The sequence below is a fragment of the Mesitornis unicolor genome, unplaced genomic scaffold (genome assembly GCF_000695765.1).
Source record: "Mesitornis unicolor isolate BGI_N332 unplaced genomic scaffold, ASM69576v1 scaffold18699, whole genome shotgun sequence".
NCBI classification, from domain to species: Eukaryota; Metazoa; Chordata; class Aves; order Mesitornithiformes; family Mesitornithidae; genus Mesitornis; species Mesitornis unicolor.
In genome coordinates this window covers 34,839-52,124 of record NW_010205428.1, presented here as the reverse complement: position 1 = coordinate 52,124, position 17,286 = coordinate 34,839, and the positions used below count along the sequence as shown (strand labels likewise).

The 17,286-nt window shown below is 40.5% G+C and overlaps 1 protein-coding gene across 5 annotated transcripts in view; it reads left to right on the top strand.

Annotated features, from left to right (window-relative positions):
• The window catches only part of ABCG1 (ATP-binding cassette, sub-family G (WHITE), member 1), a 50,394-nt gene extending 36,353 nt beyond the window's left edge, over positions 1–14,041 (top strand). The window contains exons 6-15 of one of the 5 annotated variants that reach the window (XM_010191421.1): positions 4,082–4,227; positions 4,925–5,048; positions 6,103–6,217; positions 6,942–7,090; positions 7,269–7,370; positions 9,656–9,824; positions 10,594–10,694; positions 11,161–11,319; positions 11,859–11,977; positions 13,363–14,041. In XM_010191421.1, coding sequence (XP_010189723.1) covers positions 4,082–4,227; positions 4,925–5,048; positions 6,103–6,217; positions 6,942–7,090; positions 7,269–7,370; positions 9,656–9,824; positions 10,594–10,694; positions 11,161–11,319; positions 11,859–11,977; positions 13,363–13,591 — 1,413 coding nt within the window. In that variant the 3' untranslated portion in view covers positions 13,592–14,041. Of the gene's footprint in view, positions 1–4,081; positions 4,228–4,924; positions 5,049–6,102; positions 6,218–6,941; positions 7,121–7,236; positions 7,371–9,655; positions 9,825–10,593; positions 10,695–11,160; positions 11,320–11,858; positions 11,978–13,362 lie in introns of all 5 variants that reach the window. The other 4 variants (XM_010191420.1, XM_010191419.1, XM_010191418.1 and 1 more) reach the window with 4 other exon arrangements.
• Positions 14,042–17,286: the final 3,245 nt, after the last annotated feature.

Sequence of the window (17,286 nt, the reverse complement as noted above, 5' to 3'; positions counted from 1 at the left end):
AGAGTGTTTACTACAGTCTCTATGAAAGTTGCTTTCAGTATCAGATTGAGTAGATAATTGTAAAATATCTACTCAAATAATTTCACAGGTTTTGTAAGATTCCTTTTAATGTACCTCAGCACCTTAGGTTCTTTTACATGCACGTCTGAGGGCTCAGTCATCTTGTGTGTGACAAGATAAATTGGTCACGTCTAGCAATGGTGAGTGTAGGCCTTCATTTTTCCAAAGACTAATGAAAAACTCTGCGGTTCTTGTAACTGCTGCAGAGATTTCTGTGCTCAGGTGTGGGAGTGTTGATCTTTATGGCTATGCTGGTGGGTATGTTGTTGCGCTGGACAAGTCAATGCAGTTGCATTAAGATACAGACTAATGCTGTATTGGGTTTCTGAGGTTTGGACAAGTAGGAAACCAGGCTAAAAGATGTACGTATCTTTTCTAAAACTCTTGGAATGGGTTCCACAGTTTACTCTTGCACATTTGCTGCTCTGTCCTGCTTCTGCCTGTGACTCACATATGACTTTCCTGAGTGGGAGAGAAGTCCTGGTGTGTTTTTGTCTGTGGAGACCTATAAACCAGCTGGACTTCCACTAGGCAGTGTGCTCCTCTCACCCATCTGATTGCCGTGATCCCTCCCCATCTTTTGATCTGACACAGTGCTGTGCTTTTAAAGAAGATACCTTGGAGGTTTGTGACCAGACAAAATGGCTTCTGACATGTTAGCTTGTATGTGAGGTGCCTTTCTCAATTGAATTCGGTCACCTCAGTTATACTTCAAAGAGTGGAAATGTGGCCTTTCTACACATTTATTCTGCGCTTATAATGTCTGGGCCTGTGTGTTCCTAGGGACACTCAGAGCTCAGGCTCTGCTGAGATGAAGTTACCAGAACATGCCGAAGTCTACAAGTGAAAGAGTTTGGTGCTGCACAGTGTGTTTCAAAACTATATATGCCTGGGGAGGGGGAGGATAGTGCCTGCAGCTAAATATAAATGAAAAATCCCAGCAGCGGTGAAAGCAGAGATGGTTCACATTGTTGAGAGAGTCATGGAAAGTGAAACGGTAGCTCAGAAATCGTTTGAGGTTTTTCGGCTGGCCTCACGCTTTGTTTCAGTCCAGCATAAGACAGCACCAACAAGGAGACAGTATGACCTCTCACACAGTGCCTTCTGGAGGGGGAAGCCTCTGTTATGTGAGGGTTGCACTGAGGGCTAAGGGGGCTCATGTGATAACATGACTCCATGGCTATCGCAGAGATTTGTCTTCCAGGAAAGCTGTCTGCTCCTTCTGCCTTTGTTAGGGACATGTATGTTACTCTGGACAAGTCTTCCAGTGGCTTTGCAACTCAGTTGTCCCACCAATGAAAAGGGAGTTACTTTTGGTATAAGAAGGTCCCAGTGTTTTTGCTATACATACTCCTGTAAAATTCAAACTTTGGGCTTTCTGTTATTTTTTCAGTATTCTTTTTCAAAAATAGAAGGAGTGAGATTTTAATTTTGGTTCATTTTGTGCTCACAAAGCCATGCACTGAGGGGACCCTCCATGGACACATTAGGAAATTGTGCAGGTGACTGCAAGAAGCCACCTTGCAGGACTCAACCAAAACCGAGTTGTGCAGTAGGAAGAAGGAGATGAGGGGACACAGGGGTGAGAGTGGAACATAGACATAAGGAAGTTGTGGCTTGCTGTCTCAGGAACAGGAGAGGCTTTCTGCTCTTCCCTCAGTGCCAGTTTAATTCATTTTTTGTATCTGCTGGAGGCCTGAGCTTGACTTATTGGACTTACCCATTTCAGAAGAGTCTCTTACTCTCGTAAAAGACGCCTCTGGCAGTAGCTGGCATGTGACTTTTAAGCAGCGGCTTATAAAGGAGAAGGTGAAACTGCTTCTGACCCATCTGGTGAAAAGTGTACCCTTTGCTTGTAGTGTGAAAACTATGGCAGATTCTAAGGTAGAGCAACCATTTTGATGACTGTCTTTTGTATGTGTTTATTTCTAAATTGGAACATTTGGCATTTCTTAAATCGCGGAGAATCCTTGAAAATCAGAAAGAGCTTCAGAGAGGGAAATTTACAGGAATCAACATATGTTTGGTAGCTTAAGATTTGTTTGATTCTCTCAAATACTGTTTTTAATAAGCTAAACACAGGTCTTTTTATAGGAAAATCCATTTGTTTAGATACAGCTGTTAATTTTATTTCTGCTTTGAAAGTCCTAATTCATTTACACTTTAGGCCAAGCAAGTTAATTCACTTGTTCACACCATCACTGTCATTACAAACAGCTCTTTGAGGAAAAAACTGTGCTGTATGCATTTGTTCAGCACTTATTAGAAGGGCAGTCATTTCCCAGTTGGTGTTACTGGCCTGTGCTGGACTAGGTCATTCATTTTATTGTTGTAAATTTTAATGTAAATATTTATCATAGATAATTTTTTATTAATTAAGGCACTTGTGTTGGGAAGATTACGGATACTTGTTTAAAACAGAGAGAAGTGAAAAATCTCCAGTGAACCATACTTTATGTGTCTAGTTGACCTGGATTGTGCTGCCCATGTCCCATGGAGCCCTTCCCATAAAGGGAAGGAGGTATTTGGGCACATCCCTCTGAGAACAATGGTTGATGGGTTTTGATTTTTTCCCCCTTCTGACTGGGAGAGGTAGCTGACCAATTTTTACAGTGTTAAACAACCTTTCTGGAAAAGTACTTCTATCCAAGCAACTGCTACTTTAAAAAATGACAGGCCCCTTTTCCTGTATTTTAGTGAAGCGTTAAATGTCTGGGTGGCCTTTCTACCTTATAAGTAGTTATTCTTTTGATTGCTTGAGCAATGTAGCTTGGATTCAGCCATTTTTTAACCTGCGTTTTTACTGATACCAGAGAGCTATTTTCCTTCTATAGGGCTACCAGGCTAGATCTACAATCACTGAAACAGAAATATTTGTAGCAGCTGGGATTGTTCTCCTTTTGCTCCAAAGACCCTGGGACAAGCTGTGCCCTTCCTGAGGCCGTGCCTTGAGGAAATCCCAAACATCTGAGAGTACAAATGCAACTGATTTGGCTCTGAGGAGAATGAAAACACTTAAAATCAATGGCCGTACTTGGAGACAGTGAAGATGAGATGAGAGTGGGGCATTGCTCTATAGAAGCCACTGATTTTTGTTGTACAGTTTTCTAGTCCCTTGTAAATACAGCCTAGAAGATCTATTGTAAGAAGCTTCTTGGTTTCACTCCTCACATACTGCAAAGCTCTTTCAACATCAGCGCCATATCCAAGGGGTGCTATAGAAGAACTGATTGCCACTCCATTTTCACAAGCAAGGCTTCCATACTGACACAAGTCATGTAGGATGAACAAGTAGAATTTGGGTCAAAATAGTAAATGGTAGGCTGTTAAGCCCACTGAATCTAATAAATGTTTAAGATGTACCTTTCCTATGTTAGATGGAAAAAGGCTTCAGTGTATGGATGGTGAAACAATGCCAAGAGCTAATTTACAATCTCCGTGAAGATCAGGAAAGATCACAGAATCACAGAATCACAGAACGTTAGGGATTGGAAGGGACCTCAAAAGATCATCTAGTCCAATCCCCCTGCCGGAGCAGGAACACCTAGATGAGGTTGCACAGGAAGGCGTCCAGGCGGGTTTTGAATGTCTCCAGAGAAGGAGACTCCACAACCTCTCTGGGCAGCCTGGTCCAGTGCTCTGTCACCCTCACTGAGAAGAAGTTTCTTCTCAAATTTAAGTGGAACCTCCTGTGTTCCAGCTTGTGCCCATTACCTCTTGTCCTATCATTGTTTGTCACCGAGAAGAGCCTGGCTCCATTCTCGTGACACTCACCCTTTAAATATTTATAAGTCTCCCCTCAGTCTCCTCTTCTGCAAACTAAAGAGACCCAGCTCCCTCAGCCGCTCCTCATAAGGGAGATGCTCCACTCCCTTGATCATCTTTGTAGCCCTACGCTGGACTCTCTCCAGCAGTTCCCTGTCCTTCTTGAACTGAGGGGCCCAGAACTGGACACAATATTCCAGATGATTTCTTTCACACTAACACATGTAAATGACATACGTTGTTCTGTTTCCTTTAGGTAAAGGAAATATTGACAGCCCTTGGTTTGCTGACATGTGCCAACACGAGGACTGGGAGTCTTTCTGGAGGCCAGAGAAAGCGCCTTGCCATTGCTTTGGAGCTGGTGAACAATCCTCCTGTCATGTTTTTTGATGAACCAACCAGGTACTTCAAGGCCAAAAATTAAAATTAGACAAATATCACTTTATGTGGTTGAACAATGCTGCAGAAAGGTTATTCACCTCTTAAGTCCTTGGAAAAGGCTTATTTTGTATTGCCTGTAAATACCAAATAAGGCCCCAAGAAATAATTTGGTTTGGGTACTTAGTGCCTTGGGTCACTGCTGTAACCGCTGGGCCATGAAACTATAAACAATTTTTAAGGGAGACACAAAGTAAAACAGGAAGGAAGAGGGAGAGAAAATTATTTTCAGATTGTGGCATGAGTTTTCTTTTTCAAGCAAAGATAGTTTGAATATAAGCATTTTAAAGTGTGACTTTTAATAGTGAATATAGCATATTTAGAATCAGACTCTGTGATGAGTCTAGGAGGAGGCTGGGAGAGCTATGAATATGTATCTATTCATTAAAGTTGGGAGCATTTAAATTGGTAGTCCTAAAATGTAGAAGTCCCTTAAGGCAGCTTTGAGAATACTCCTGTTTTTCATTCTCAGGCATGCTTCCAACTTAATTAAAAGACTGATGGAGAAATACAAGCATAAGTTTGGCATATCATAAAATTAAACTGCTACAGGGAAAATTTATAAAAGGATAATAGAGACCGAAGTAACAAATATATTTGCTGGTTTTGCATGTTGTCTATGGACCTGTGGATAACAAACTACTTCTTTCCTTTTATTCAGTGGCTTGGATAGTGCATCATGCTTCCAAGTTGTCTCTCTGATGAAGGCTTTAGCCCAAGGTGGCAGGTCCATCATTTGCACGATTCATCAGCCCAGTGCTAAACTGTTTGAGTTGTTTGATCAGGTATTACTCTCAAACTCTTTCTCTTTATGTGCAGTTTAGGTGAGTTATCCTTTCAAGGCTACACACTCTGAGCAAAAGCATGAATAATTCAGGTGCATGATTCCAAACCAAATAAAGAAATTAAATAAATAAGAGCAAAATGTACTTTTAAATTATCTTTTTTCTTCTGTGCCCATTTCCATCATTTAAATGTAATGTTTTTAAATAATCTGGCTGGTATGTGTGCCAAATTATGATTATCACATTCGTGATTTTCATGCCTTCACCCACCAGTGCTCCTGGGCACAGTGCTGTCAGTAGCGTAAATGAGAGGTTATTTGAGAGCAAGAGAGCTTTAGTGCCAATGGCTGCAATGTTGCTAGTGCACATTCTCATCCTAGCTACACAGATGTAACTTCTGGAGAGTTTATTCATGTGAAATAATCGTTGAAATGAAGTCAGTTCGAAATATTTTCTGCAACCTAACAACAGGATGTGGACCATACATGTTTAGCTTAGATTTAAATTTACTTCCATCTTGTTAGGAAATTTAAATTAGACCTGTGAGAGCTAAGAGAAAACCCACTACACCATAGGTGAACAAGCCATTGCAGATTGCCAGTCTGGCAAGGAGGTTTATTTAAAGTCAATAGTGTGGTTAAAAGTAAGAATAGTTAAGCTGTTTCCCATTGCTGTGCCATTCCTCTCCTTCCATTGCTACATTCACCAGCCTTGTCTCCCAACCCAAAATACCCATAATGTGTGGAAATTAGATGGCTTGACTTTACGGTTTCTTGCCTATTTTCAGCATGTGTCTGGTACTGGAATTAGTCTGTTTCTGTGTTAATGTGCTTTTAAGTTCTGGAGTGAATGTTTGCAGAATTCAAACCTTAAGCATTTCATTTTCCATTAGTTGTAGTTCCATGCAAAAGTAGTTCTGAGTGGTGACAGATCTTCCCACAGGGACAAGAATAGGTCATTGGGTTCATTGATTGCTGTCATACAGATAGCAGGTTCAAGTGTTTTGATCCTATTTCACATTTTTCTTTTTCCTTTTCTTTGCCTTGTTTTTCAGCTCTATGTTTTAAGTCAAGGTCAGTGCATTTACCGTGGGAAGGTATTAAACCTAGTCCCTTACTTGAGAGAATTGGGTTTGAATTGCCCAACTTACCACAATCCAGCAGATTTTGGTAAGGACAGTTTGAATAGTTTATTTAATTCATTTTGTGTTTGACTAGCTCCTTCAGGGTAATGGGGCCCATGGTATGTTTTAAACTTCTGTACATATATGCATATGTGCATGTGTACATTCATGTACCGTAATTCAAAATAAAATTATTCAGCTTCTTTCTAAGTAATTTCAATGCCATCTAGTGGTAAAATTCAGTGAGTATTTCTCTCTGGTGGAAGTCCAGGTCCAGGAAATGAAAGATAAAACATACTGTTTAATGTCTCATAGTAATTAGTCTCAGTGGCTTTTCAAAGAGGCCCCACTATTCTGGTTTTTTGTGGGTTTTTTGGTTGTTTTTTAAAATCTTGAACAATACCACTGTGGTATTGTACAGCTAATGCCATTGAGGGTTATTCATTGTTGTTTCTTATTTCCAAAGCAGTAAGGACCACAAAAATAGACTTTTGTCATATTTTATTACCAAGACTATCCCATATTTACTCCCTTTCCTCTAAAATAGTTCATTTAACTTCTGGGATGAAGAGAACTCTCCAAAGATTTATAGAAAGATAGACTTATATTATGTGTGTGATTCTAAATATGAATTTGCATGTGGCATTTTAGAGTTTGTTTTAGGCAAAACTATTTCTGCCAGTGCAAAAGAATCAAGGGGTTCTAATAAATAAGGCTTGTAACTACTCAGTAGAGTAAACCAGTAATAACTTACTTTCTGGTTTTTGTAGTTATGGAGGTAGCATCTGGTGAATATGGAGACCAGAACAGCCGGCTGGTAAGGGCGGTACGGGAGAGGATCTGTGACACAGACTACAAGAGAGATGTTGGTGGTGAGAATGAGTTGAATCCCTTCCTCTGGCACCGGCCCTCTGAAGAGGTATTTTGTCTGTCACAGCTAATGGGCATGGCTTGAGATTGGAGGGGGAGGAAGAGAATTTAAATCCTCATGGAGGAGGTTTCTGGGCACATTCAGCTGATGAAAGTGGGGTTTTGTGAATGAAAACTAAGCAAGATGCTGCAAAGAAAGAAGTTTATTCTTTTATGTGTTTCCGCAGGATTCCTCCTCCACAGAAGGCTGTCACAGCTTCTCCGCCAGCTGCCTAACCCAGTTCTGTATCCTCTTCAAAAGAACTTTTCTCACCATCATGAGGGATTCGGTAAGACTGCCCTTATAATAACTTTTGTAGCCAAAAGGTCTATTCAGTAGGTTGTGAGGTAGTGTAATACTCCTCAAAGGTCCTGTCCAGCAGCCCATGCATGAAGATTGTCACAGAATTTTAGAGACTGATCTTTCAGTCTTGCTGTTAATTGTACCATCTTCATTATGAACAATAATTTTCTTCAGAGGAACTCAGAAGCATCTGGGCTAAAAACCTAAAGCCTACATCCCCTCTGTGCTGGCAAGTCCCTTATATAGCTAATTATTCTGCTGAAAAGTGAGCATAAAATTATAATGATGTGCCACAAAATAAGTATTTGTAGAAAATCCAGAGTGGGAAAGAAATTTCAGCGTGATGTAAGATTAATACTTGAAGTTATTCTTTTTTCCTTGTGAAATAGAAAATCAATAAATAGAAAATTTGCTTCTTGGAAAAGGGAACATACCTGTTTTCATACCATTGAAATCAAGATGGAGTAAGTATCATAATGAAACTCTTCATTCTCAAGGAACAAAAAGTATCTTCCAACTTTTTCTTAAAAATAAACACACCCTTCTCAAATCCCACGTATTTCATGTAAGTTCATTAAATGTTTTGGGTGCCTAGTTTGCATTAGCAAAATGTAATGCAACATTTTTTTAATTCAGGAGAGTTTTTCTTATCTCTAAGTAGCTCAGTTGTTTGTAGATTTAAGAGATAGGGCTATTTACATTGTCTGATGCTTTGAAATGTGCCCTGGATAGGATTGTCCCTTCATTAACAGGCGTTCGTTAAGGAGATGAGCTTCCTCAGACAGACCTTACCTGCACACCTGCCCAATGGACTCATATACAGTGCAGTTGGTACTGGTTGGCCAAGTGCTTTTTTCTGTGCCAAATTTGCAATTCGATGAATCTGAGTAGGGTTTACCTGCTGCTTTTTCTGTGGTTTGGAAGGGTTTCAGTACTTCAGATGGCGGGGAGGAAAGACAATATATACACCAATATATATTGTTATATTAAATTGACATACCTGTCCTTCGAAAAGGAGAAAGCAAGACAATGTATCTATGCTGGTGGGCACATAGTGAAAACCTGAAGTAGTTGAGGCATGTGGAGCTCAGCATGAGTGAGTGACCCTTGAGACAGGGTAAGCTGAGCTTTCCTGAGCTCCAGATGCTGCAGCTACACTGCTTTTCCCCTGCACCCCAGCAGGTATCTCTTTAGAACCCTACCATTGGCAGTGTAGACATGTCTACACAGAACTGCAAGGCCTGGAAGAATCCTACTGGACCACTGTATCCAGGCCTCTGTGGTCAGATAGCCACAGTATATATGGTCTTACTTCCAGACCAAATATATTATGGCCATTTGTTGTTTTGCCAGCACATTTCTTTGTCATAACATGTTCTTCTCCATCGCTGTAAAACAGTGTATTTGTCATTCAAGCATTCATTAAGTTGTTGAATTTTGCCTTCTTGCAATCTGGGATAGATTGCACATCTGGTCTAGAACCAAATATTTGGTCAAAAATGAATTTTCATGTTTATGTGGGAGGCCTGTTGTAATCCAAAGCATACATGCAGCTTCACATTCTCATGTTGCTCAACTAGCTAATGAGAATGTCTCTGGTACACATGGAGAGCGTATCATGCAGAAGTGCAAGCTCTAACCATGATTCATACAGTCTTCTCCTCATCTCCACCTAGGGGAAACTGTAACTTGTTTTCTGATGCATAGATTGAAGAACAGTGTTGTTTTTAAGATTTTTTTATCGCTGCTCAACTGTAAAGGCTTGTGGTTGTTCCAAATGTTGTTATTCCTTTTGTTCTTCCATACCTCTTGCAGGAATACTGTATTGCAGAGAAGACACAAAAGGCGGTTTCAAGCCTGATTCTGTTAATTGGGTCTATACAAGCCTGAAATACCTTTTTTGTCGCCCTTCTGCTCTGGGAAATTTATCTTGTAGTCAGAAAATCTGCTGCTCCTGATGTATGGCCAATGGCTCCATGACAGTAAAAGGACAGTAAGACAGTTCAGGTTCCAGCATTTGTAGTTTCTGTCTGTGTTTACAGGAAGAAATTTTCTGTACGGTAATACCTGTGTGTGTGATTCATACAGGGTTGCTCATTACAGTAAGTTTTCCTTAGCTGAAAACTAGTTTGCCCATAGGAAGTAAACATTTCTGTTATACAAGTACATAAGTACCTTTTCTGCAATCGGTATATCTGATTTCAGTCATATTGCCATTGTTTTTGAGGTTGGACTTTCTGATCAGAAATACTACTCTTTCCTTGCTTGTAGGTCCTGACTCACTTGCGTATCACCTCACACATTGGCATTGGACTGCTCATCGGCTTGCTCTACTTGGGCATTGGTAATGAAGCTAAGAAAGTCCTCAGCAACTCCGGCTTCCTCTTTTTCTCCATGTTGTTTCTTATGTTTGCTGCGCTCATGCCAACTGTCCTTACATGTGAGTACCAGTCATGCTGATACATCAATGGACAAGGAGATTGCAGGAAGCTGGGAGAGTGTTGGAGTGTATCTGTTTCATATAACATATGACTTGTGCTGCTACTTCTGAGAGAGGTGTGGGCATAAATCTTGCACTCATTAAACTGCAGTGTAGAGGCAAACTAAGGTAGGCTTGTCCAGTGGCACCTCTCTATCACGAGTTTTGCCAGTGATTCTCAACCCCAACGGTTCACTGTTACAGTCCTGGACTGGAATTTCCCCTTTTCCTAAGGTGCCAGTGCATCTCTGCTGTGTCCTAAGCTTGTGGTTGGTCTTGTGGAAGCAGTAATAATTTCTCTAGGACTTGTAAGCCATGACTCCTGCAGGAGAACAGCATATTCATGTGGTGTCAGAAGCAAACTCCTGCAGTATGGACTGTTCTATACTTTCTTTGGGAGTGCTGTTACTTTGCATTTCCTGTTGGATCAAAAGGAATATCCAAGTTCTTTAAGTTTTAACATCATTTTTATTTCAGAAAGCTGCTTTGAGAGAGGTTCAGATCATCTGACTAGACTGTTACATGTCCTAGACAGTGAGCAGCTCTCAGGGCTGACCTCTTACGTTTCATTACAAATCACTGAAACTATTACTGATCTGTCAAAGGACTCAGAGTTCCAGTCCAACTATGGGACTGCAGCAGTTCAGGGTTAGGTATGGATAAACTATGTTATTATGTGCAAGAATATTGCACACTGACAACCTAACATACTAATTTGTGTTCTCTGCAGTTCCTCTTGAGATGGGAGTATTCCTTAGAGAGCATCTGAACTACTGGTACAGCCTGAAAGCCTACTATCTCGCCAAAACCATGGCTGATGTTCCTTTTCAGGTATATGCTGTACTGTTCAATACAACAAGAACCATTTAAGTTCCTTGCAACTCCACTTGACAAGAAGATTAGTACTAGTATTTTATCCGTCTGAATAGCAGAGAAGCTGTCCATATATGTGTGCTGAAGCTTCAGGTCCACATCAGAAGCACCCTAAGAGTAAACAGCAGGCCTTCACAAAAGCCAAGACCTGACTCAGTATTCTTTAATAAACAGATGACCGTATTTTATTTTTTTGCAGAGAGGGAATTGAAAAGGTCTGTAAGTGAGCGAGATCTGTTTTCTAATGCTCAGGTAGTGAGATAGATATCACAGTCTGTGGCAGATGTGTTTATTCTCTTCAGCCATGAATGTAATAGAAGGGCTGAGAGCCATAAATTAGCTAGAACTCCTCATGTTTTCACCTGATAGAGTAACAGTGAATGTTTGTCTTTAGTGAACTAACTCCAGATGTATCTCCTTGCAGATCATGTTTCCTGTGGCTTACTGCAGCATCGTGTACTGGATGACTTCACAGCCCTCTGATGCACTCCGATTTGTCCTCTTCGCAGCCTTGGGAACCATGACATCGCTGGTGGCTCAGTCGCTGGGTCTCCTCATAGGTGCAGCTTCTACATCCCTCCAGGTACTGATGGTGTTTCGTGTTCTCATAGCAACCCTGATGTCTCCTAACACTGACTGCTTACTGTGACTGCTGCTATGTCCCCAAGACATTTGTTGAGAGATGACAGGCAAAAAGTTACCCTGGTCTGATATACCATCAACTTGAACAGCATGTGCACACTGGATGTGAGGCTCTGAAGTTCTTTCCCCATCTGAATGGGGCTGTGCCTGCCCCTGCTTAAGTGGGTTGTCACTTGCTATTCATCCCAGGTTGAGCAGGTCTTGAAAACTGCAGGACCAATGAATTACTGTGCATCTATGTAGTGGATGTAGGCCGTGAGAAGCAGTGGCTCAGGAAGGTATTCTTTTGTACACATACAGAAAGGTTGCAGGAGGCAAAGTAGGAAAAGACTTACCCAGAAACTCAACCTTTGCAGAGGGAGGGACAGAAGCAGCTACAACAAGGCTAGTTTCCTCACTGGAGGTCAGGACATCAGGTGACAGAACAAGTTAATTTTTACTCCTGTTTGACGGGAGACTGTCTATTCCTTCTCTTTGCAGGTGGCCACTTTTGTGGGCCCAGTTACTGCCATCCCTGTGCTTCTGTTCTCTGGATTTTTTGTCAGCTTTGATACCATTCCAACATACCTGCAATGGATGTCCTACATTTCCTATGTCAGGTATTGCTAGGGAGGCCATTACCCTCCCATCTTGGAAATGCTGTTTGTTTGACTTTGGTTGATTGGTTGGTTGGTTGTTTTGAGTGCCAAATAGACTACAGAGTATAAGAGTATAAACATACATGTGATATGTGCCACATTATCTCACTACATTCTATGTTGTATTTGGTGTGAAATAAATAGGAACATTCAGTACAGGTTATCAGCCACAAATCCATGTCAGTTCCCTTGAATTCAGTGGGATTGCACAGCACACAAATCTCCCTGAATTTTGCAGTAGTGGATTTCTGAAATAATAGGTACAGTATGGCCAGCTGAGAAGTTGATGCCAGCACCTCATTTTGGAAGAAAGTGTTTTATAAATCACTGCTGCATCTTAGGTAGATGTGTTGGATAAAGACTTATTTTTAAATTTTGCAGTAGCACTGCCATGAGAAGCATGGGATTTGTATCATCTCTAATCTAAGCTAGTGATTTAAGAGACACAGGCATCTTATATCCTGTCTATGTTTGTCACTCTTGCTGTCTGAGACAGCTATCTTAAGATAGCATGACTGCCATCAGGAAACCTCTAGAGCTAGCACAGAGGGACAGGTTAGACTAGGCACTTAAATGTTTATAGCTGAAATTTCCCATCCCCTTTTTCCCCACCGTGCCAAAGCTGCAATATGACTGAGAAAACCCAAGCTAAAATGTCCTCTCATTTGAGAGGTGAGGTCTTAACACAGAGATCTGTCAAAGATTAAGTGACCGCACCTGAATTAGTAGTTAGAATTCAAGATGAGGCCTTAACACCACTGTATAGCACATATGGGGTTTCCTGAAGCTGGAGAGAGCTGTCACGTGCATGGGATCTGTGTCAGTGTATCTGCTTGCAAAATCAAATCCTAAGTGTACCCAGTTCCAGGGGAAAAACAGGAGCTGTGCATTGTCAGTGAAACTGTGGTGTGTGGAAGGAAAGAGACGTTCTAGACTGATGCCAGTTCTAGCATATTTCTGACTTGAAACAGTAATTATATCTCGTTGCTTAGTTTCAAAAAAATGGAATTAATTATGTCACTTTTAAAGGAGGAATTTCTGAATATGAGCTGAAAGTAGTCTGCTTTGTATTTTAACATTTTTCTTTGGGGAAATTGCACTGTAAGCTAACTGGAAGCAGTTAAAGGCAAAACTTCTGTCCTTGTTCAATCTTACGTAAAATGCCAGTGACATGGCATTTGCTTGATTGTAACAGGGATAGAACTTGCCCCGAGACACATGTGTCAGAACGATATTGAACCCCTTGGTGTTTCCAGCTGAGCTCTCACAGGATTTATATTGCTGGTGGAGTACTTCTAAACAGATCATCAGGACTTTTCCTTGTAATCCATCCTTCTTCTTTCCAGATACGGGTTCGAAGGAGTTATTCTCTCCATCTATGGGCTGGATCGAGAAGATCTGCATTGCGACAAAGATGATACTTGCCATTTTCAAAAATCAGAGGCCATTCTGAGAGAACTGGATGTAGAAAATGCCAAACTTTACCTGGACTTCATCGTTCTTGGAATTTTCTTCTTCTCTCTGCGCCTAATTGCCTATTTTGTTCTCCGATACAAAATCCGAGCAGAAAGGTAAAGGAAAAAGAGCTAAACCGATGTAGTAGGAAGATCTTTAGTCATACAATAGAGGGCACTTGACATTGTCTCACTGTAGCAGGCCAGTCTCCAGTGCCTAGCTAGATGCTGTTATGACCTAGCCCACAGAGAACCACACTGGGATAGTGGACATATAGTGTTAAGCCAATCAGTCCAGTTGGGTTGGGTCATGTTTTCATTACACTTTCTAGCTTTAACTAGGAAGAAGAAATAGAAGGGAATTTTACACCACAGAATATCAATACTGAGGCAGTGTAACTGTAATAAAAAACCTGGCTACGGGAACTCTCCTTATGAAAACAAATTTTGTGATAAGGTAATACTAGTCCTGCTAGCCAGAATAGCATAATGCCATCTGTAGGTGACAAGGTAATGAGATGAAAAATGGGGAAAGCAAAGAAAATAGGATTCTCTCATATTTTTAAATTCAGAGTCTCATCTTTGCAGTTTTCTACGTATTATTTTGCAATTCTTTTCCACAGAATTACCCCTTCTGGCCAAAAGTCTGTAAATGTATTAATTAATAAGGTAAAAATATCTTTTTAATATGGATACTTTTTTAAAACAAACCTAAAGTGATTCAAGTAATTATTTTTGTTTCTGTCTAAATTTAGAATTCTGGTGCTTTACTTGTCGAGCTGGTCTCAGATCTCAAAACTGTAGTGATAAGAGGAAAGGGCAGATTCTGAGTCTGCTGTAAACCTGTGGTCCATATTTGGAAGCAACAATAGATAGCACAGGCAGTCAAACATGTTCAAGCTGTCACTGAATCATTGAAAATATATTATTTTGCTGTGTGTTTTAAATCCTCAGTATTCGTGGTATTTAAATACTAACTCTACTTATTAACTGTTTGATCTACCTCCTGCAAATGAAAAAATCTAAGCACTCCAGGGCTCATTTTTTGTTAAATTGTGAAAGCAGAATCTATCCCTAAAGCCTGAGCAATTATTAAAGCCTGATAGAGTGCCAGAGCTATCGACAGCTCAAAGCATGGGGGTACTGCGTTAAAACATTTGTGACTGCCTCATATGGCAGTGTTCATTATATCTGCGACATGCTACGTGTAGGACTCCCCTCAAAGTATACAAATGACCATGTAATACTGCAGGTCTAATTATGCCAGGCAGTTTTGGTCTCATCCTGAAGTCTACATGTGCAACATGGCAACTAATGGCTAATTCATCTAAATACCAACGAAACTGTTAAAAGAAGCCTGCATTTGTTTTGTATATCTGGCCTTTGTAAACTTGGCAGGGGGAATTCTGGTTCCAAGTCGATGTGAATTTTGTCATTGATTTTCATGGCTTTGGGTTTTAAACCCAAAATGAAACTGAGGGGCTCATGCTCATATTGGACACCTTGGTGAACTTCTGTGCAAATTCCACTACCTGCTGCCATCACTGTGCATTTACCTTGTGTGTCGCAGACCTCTGAATCAGACCTATAAATTGTATAAACACGTTATTCCTATCAGGATGCTGAAGTCTTGTAGATTGGAAGCAACTCGGTGTCAGCAAGCCATTGAGATGTCCAGCAGCTCATGACAGCAGAGTAGATGAAGAGAGACCTTGCGCATCTGCTGGTCACCAGCAGTCACAGTACAGACATAGATCGTGTGTATCTGTGAAACTCAGGGTGCTTGAATTAAGACTGTCAAATGTTTTAGGAAGGTTAGCTGAACTTTCCCTGAAAATAAGATTGACCTGTGAAAGCAAGTCTTTACTGTATAAAAAAGCCAAATCCTTACGCAACCTCTTCACATAGTTTTGTTGCCGGTTTTTCACAAAACATCCAGTAGCCAGTAGAGCTTTTATACAGCTCTGCAGGTTCTCCAGGCATAAACACAAGCATGTATGGGCCTATATGGCTGTCAGATATGAGAAATTAAGAATTTTGGCTATTCTAAATTATACTCACAACTGGTAACAGTTTTTAAATAAGTCAGAAGCTGAAATCCTTAGGCATAGCATGCCTTGATTCTTTCAAGACTCTCAAAATCTATGTGATTATTATAGGCAGTTCAAATGCTGTTTGCAAGCAGACAAAAGCCTGCCTTTGCCAAATGACTCTCTTCTTGCACACTGCTGATCCAGCTGTAGGCTGGCTCAGTATGAGAGAGTGTGACATCCATGGCATTAATACCTTCAGGGTTCATGTTTTGTGTTTACCGACACCATTTACCAAAAACCACATTGAAAGTCACTTGCAGTTTACCAAATGAAGTAACTTTGCTGACATTTCAACTCTGTCCACTTACACAATGACAATGCTGTCTTCTCCCAGCTAAACCAATCTAGCAGGTTGTGTTCCTTGGATACCATCTTGTTATCTGTGCCTAATGCTCTGTTTGTAGACTTACTTATTTTACCTGTTTAGTCTGCAATATGTCCTTGTGTACAATATTATGCTAGCCAAAAGTCTCATCTTCTACAGGGTTTCCTAAGAAAATACATGCTCTGAAATACTTTTTGTCACTGCTTTTTTTGTTAGATACCCTTTTTCCTAGCCATCTGCTGACAGCATTTAGCTGAAAGTTGCTATTCTAAGGAACACTTTCAGGCTTGTAGTATCCAGTGAAGAAATAAATTAATTCTGTTGCAACTCAGTGCTACACATAGATAATAATTCTGTCCCTTCTTAGCTCTAAAATTAACTAATGATATCTCTTTTGCCATTACTGTGCGGCAGAAGTATTTAAAGTCTATCTTTTCATATACTGCAAAGATTTTTAATATAGTCTCAACTTGGCTTTTCTTCTGTTTATGTGGAAATAAATTCTAACTGGCTGCTATAAAATGCATTCCCAGGTTAATGGACTGAGCATGCATGTGCTGGAGTGTTAAGCAAGCACATTGTGAAGCTCTGGAGGCTTCACAATGCCAGCAAAATTCTGAAGACCTCAAATCCCCAATTTATTTAGCCATATATAAATAGCCATAAACTGCTTGGTATCAGTGCCATTATTGCCATTCAGACCAGTCACAATCTGGCTAAAAGCTGTGTAGCTGTGTGAGAGGCTGAAGGTGTTTTAAAGGTCTCTTGAAGCCTGACTGTATGATTTCTGTTGGCATTGCAGGAAGACTTTAGTGTTCTGTTCCCCTCCTTGTTTTATTTGGACTTGTTTTGTACATGTTGCTTTGCATACTGTGTACATCAGTTAAGACTTTATGTGCTTCGAATGTTTTGTTTGTTGTTTTTCTTTGCGGAAACTTGTATATGATCTTAAAAATCTTGAAAACTTAAAAAAACCCCCAACTTAAAACATGACTTACAATTAAATAAAAGATTTGGAAAGCAAATTCTGGTCACATAAGAAATTGAGAAAATTTTATCTCTGTGGATCGAAGGGAGTAATAGAAGAATATCTGGTGCTGAAATCCTGTCCACTCCTTAATATTTGGAGCCCAAGATACCTTTTTCAATTGAAGAAGAGGAATAGATGTACACATAATAGGGAGAGATGATTGTCTAAGTGGGAAATAATGAACACCTGAGTCCAAGTCCTGGATGTGTCCGGTGACTGGCATTTCAATTTACTCTTGTGTGAAAGTCCATGTTGTCAACAGAAATGAATGTTGCATGAAACATCTGTTTCTAGAAAGCTGTGGTACACACTGACCTGTACCACCGCGGTGATCCTCACAGAGGAGGCCCCATCTGTGCTGTTTACTG